This window comes from Lynx canadensis, chromosome B4 (assembly GCF_007474595.2).
Source record: "Lynx canadensis isolate LIC74 chromosome B4, mLynCan4.pri.v2, whole genome shotgun sequence".
Taxonomy (NCBI): Eukaryota; Metazoa; Chordata; class Mammalia; order Carnivora; family Felidae; genus Lynx; species Lynx canadensis.
Window position 1 is genome coordinate 81,610,632 of NC_044309.1, and position 2,640 is coordinate 81,613,271.

General features: G+C 40.1%; 1 protein-coding gene across 1 annotated transcript; it reads left to right on the forward strand.

Moving 5' to 3' along the window:
• The first annotated feature begins 976 nt into the window (after positions 1-976).
• LOC115519288 (olfactory receptor 2AP1-like) lies at positions 977-1,903 on the forward strand. Its single transcript, XM_030323159.1, is given in 3 exon segments — positions 977-1,602; positions 1,604-1,656; positions 1,659-1,903. Coding segments are annotated over 3 exon segments (924 nt in total).
• The last annotated feature ends 737 nt before the right edge of the window (positions 1,904-2,640 follow it).

Sequence of the window (2,640 nt, forward strand, 5' to 3'; positions counted from 1 at the left end):
AATGCTTAAATATAGAATCTCCTAGAAAACCCTGGAGGCTCCAGGTGGCTCAGTCGGTTAAGCATCCGACTTTGGCTCAGGTTATGATCTCAGGGTTCCTGGGTTCCAGCCCTGTATCAGTCTCTGGGCTGACAGCTCAGAGCCTGGAGCCTGCTTCAGATTCTGCTCTCTCTCTCTCTCTCTCTCTCTCTCTCTCTCTCTCTCTCCCTACCCCGCTTGCACTCTGTCACTCTCTCTCTCTCAAAAATAAACAAAAAAAAGAGGGGCGCCTGGGTGGCTCAGTCGGTTAAGTGTCTGACTTCAGCTCAGGTCATGATATCATGGTTTGTGAGTTCTGGCCCCACACGGGGCTCTATGCTGACAGCTCAGAGCCTGGAGTCTACTTCCGATTCTGTGTCTCCCTCTCTCTTTGCCCCTCCCCCGCTTATACTCTGTCTCTCTCACAAAATAAATAAACTTTAAAAACAAATTTTAAATAAATAAGAGACTACTATAATTATATGAGAAAAAAAGAAACAGCAGAAAGAGTAAGAAAAACAGCAATTCTAAGAAAAGTTAAGTAGACAAAGTAAAGCAATGTATAGAATCAATGGGAAGTATGGAAAGTGAATACAGGGGGAGAAAATAGTAACTAGTCTGGAATGGAGCAGCTGCTGGAAGCATTCCTTTTCTAACTCATTCCACAAACTTTCTGAACATCACCTGTGAGGAAGAGATTTACCACATGTTGGTACTGGGGAGAGTACCATGTAGGAAAATAATGGCAAGAACTTCTCTATACAGGGCAAACGAGACTGGAAAGGATACAACACCATTCAAATGGGCCACTGGTCTGGGTCAAGTCATCAGAGGAAAAGTTCACTGTCCATCACTCTTTGTTCTCTTCACATTTCACCTGTCCATTTCAGAGCACCTCTTCCTTTCTCACCTTTTATTATCATCACTTTTTTCTCTTCAGACTCAAAATTTTTCAACAATGAAAAATAAAACCAGGTTGACTGAATGTATCCTGCTGGGTCTAACAGATGTCCCTGAACTCCAGGTGGTGGTTTTCACCTTTATGTTCCTTGCTTATTTACTCAGCATCATCAGAAATCTGACTATCCTCATCCTCACCTTGCTGGACTCCCACCTTCAGACTCCCATGTATTTCTTTCTCTGGAACTTCTCTTTATTAGAAATGTCCTTCACAAACATTTTCATTCCCAGGGTCCTGATCAGCATCACAACAGGGAATAAGAGTATCAGTTTAGCTGGCTGCTTCACTCAGTATTTCTTTGCAGTATTCCTCAGGGCAACAGAGTTTTATCTTCTGGCTGCCATGTCCTATGACCGCTATGTGACCATATGCAAACCCCTGCATTACATGGCCATTATGAGCAGCAGAGTTTGTACCCAAATGGTTCTCTACTCTTGGCTGGCTGGGTTACTGGTTATTATACCACTAATCCCTCTGATGAGTCAACAGGACTTTTGTGCATCCAACAGGCTGAATCATTATTTCTGTGACTATGAGCCCCTCCGGAAACTCTCCTGTTCAGACACAAGCCTCATCAAGAAGGTTGTCTTTCTTGTGGCATCTGTGACCCTACTGGTCACTCTGACTGCTGACTCTCTCCTATATGTTCATAATCAGGATTATTCTGAAGCTCCCCTCAGGGAGCAAAGGACAAAAGCCTTTTCCACCTGTTCTTCCCATATGACCATGATCTCTCCCTCCTATGGAAGCTGCTTCTTCACATTCATTAACCCCTCAGCAAAAAAAAAGAACACATTTAACAAGGGAGCAGCTCTACTCATTACTACAGTCACACCTTTATTGAACCCCTTCATTTATACCCTAAGGAACCAACAGGTAAAGCAAGCCTTCAAGGATATAGTCAAAAAGCTTGTGAATCTTTAAAGAATTTCAGAATTGAACCTTTAATGGTTGAGTGCTTACTGTGTACCAAGCCCTCTGCCAACTTACTACATATCCAAGAAAGAGTTAAATTCCAGGCGAGTGAGAGGGACCTGGAAATAAATAAATTACAACCTGTTAAGTTTTCATATAAAGAAATTATTAAGGCTATTTTATAGATGAAAAAGTAGCACAATCTGAGCTACAGTCAATAAATGTTTTCAGAGGGGATACCATTTAAACTCAGTCTTAACAAGTAGGAGTAAGTCAAACAAGCAAAAATAGAGAAAGAGAAATCTGGGTAGAAGGAATATTATTTTTAGGAGCACAGAATTTCAATCCAAAAGGATTGAGTAAATGTCATTAATTTCAATGATACAAAAAGAAGGGGGAAAAGGTTTGTGAAGATGACAGCTATAGTTTTGAATTAAGTTAAATCTCATTTTGCATAAATTAAATGCCCCTAATGTCAAAGCATCTGGATTTCAAGACAGATCTAGGAATTTAGCAGAAGTCAAGCAGATCTAGGAATTTTCAGAAGTCAAAGAGACACACATACCTTTTTTAAAAGAATGTATTCCCCATCTTTTATCTTTTAATAATTACAAAGGATTAAATTATTTGATTTTAAGTCTTTAATCCTATTAAAATGCAATTAAGAGAGGTGGTGTACTGGTGCACTATAGTAGCGAACATCTCCAAATCTCAGTGGCTTAAATAACAAAAGTTTATAATCTTTC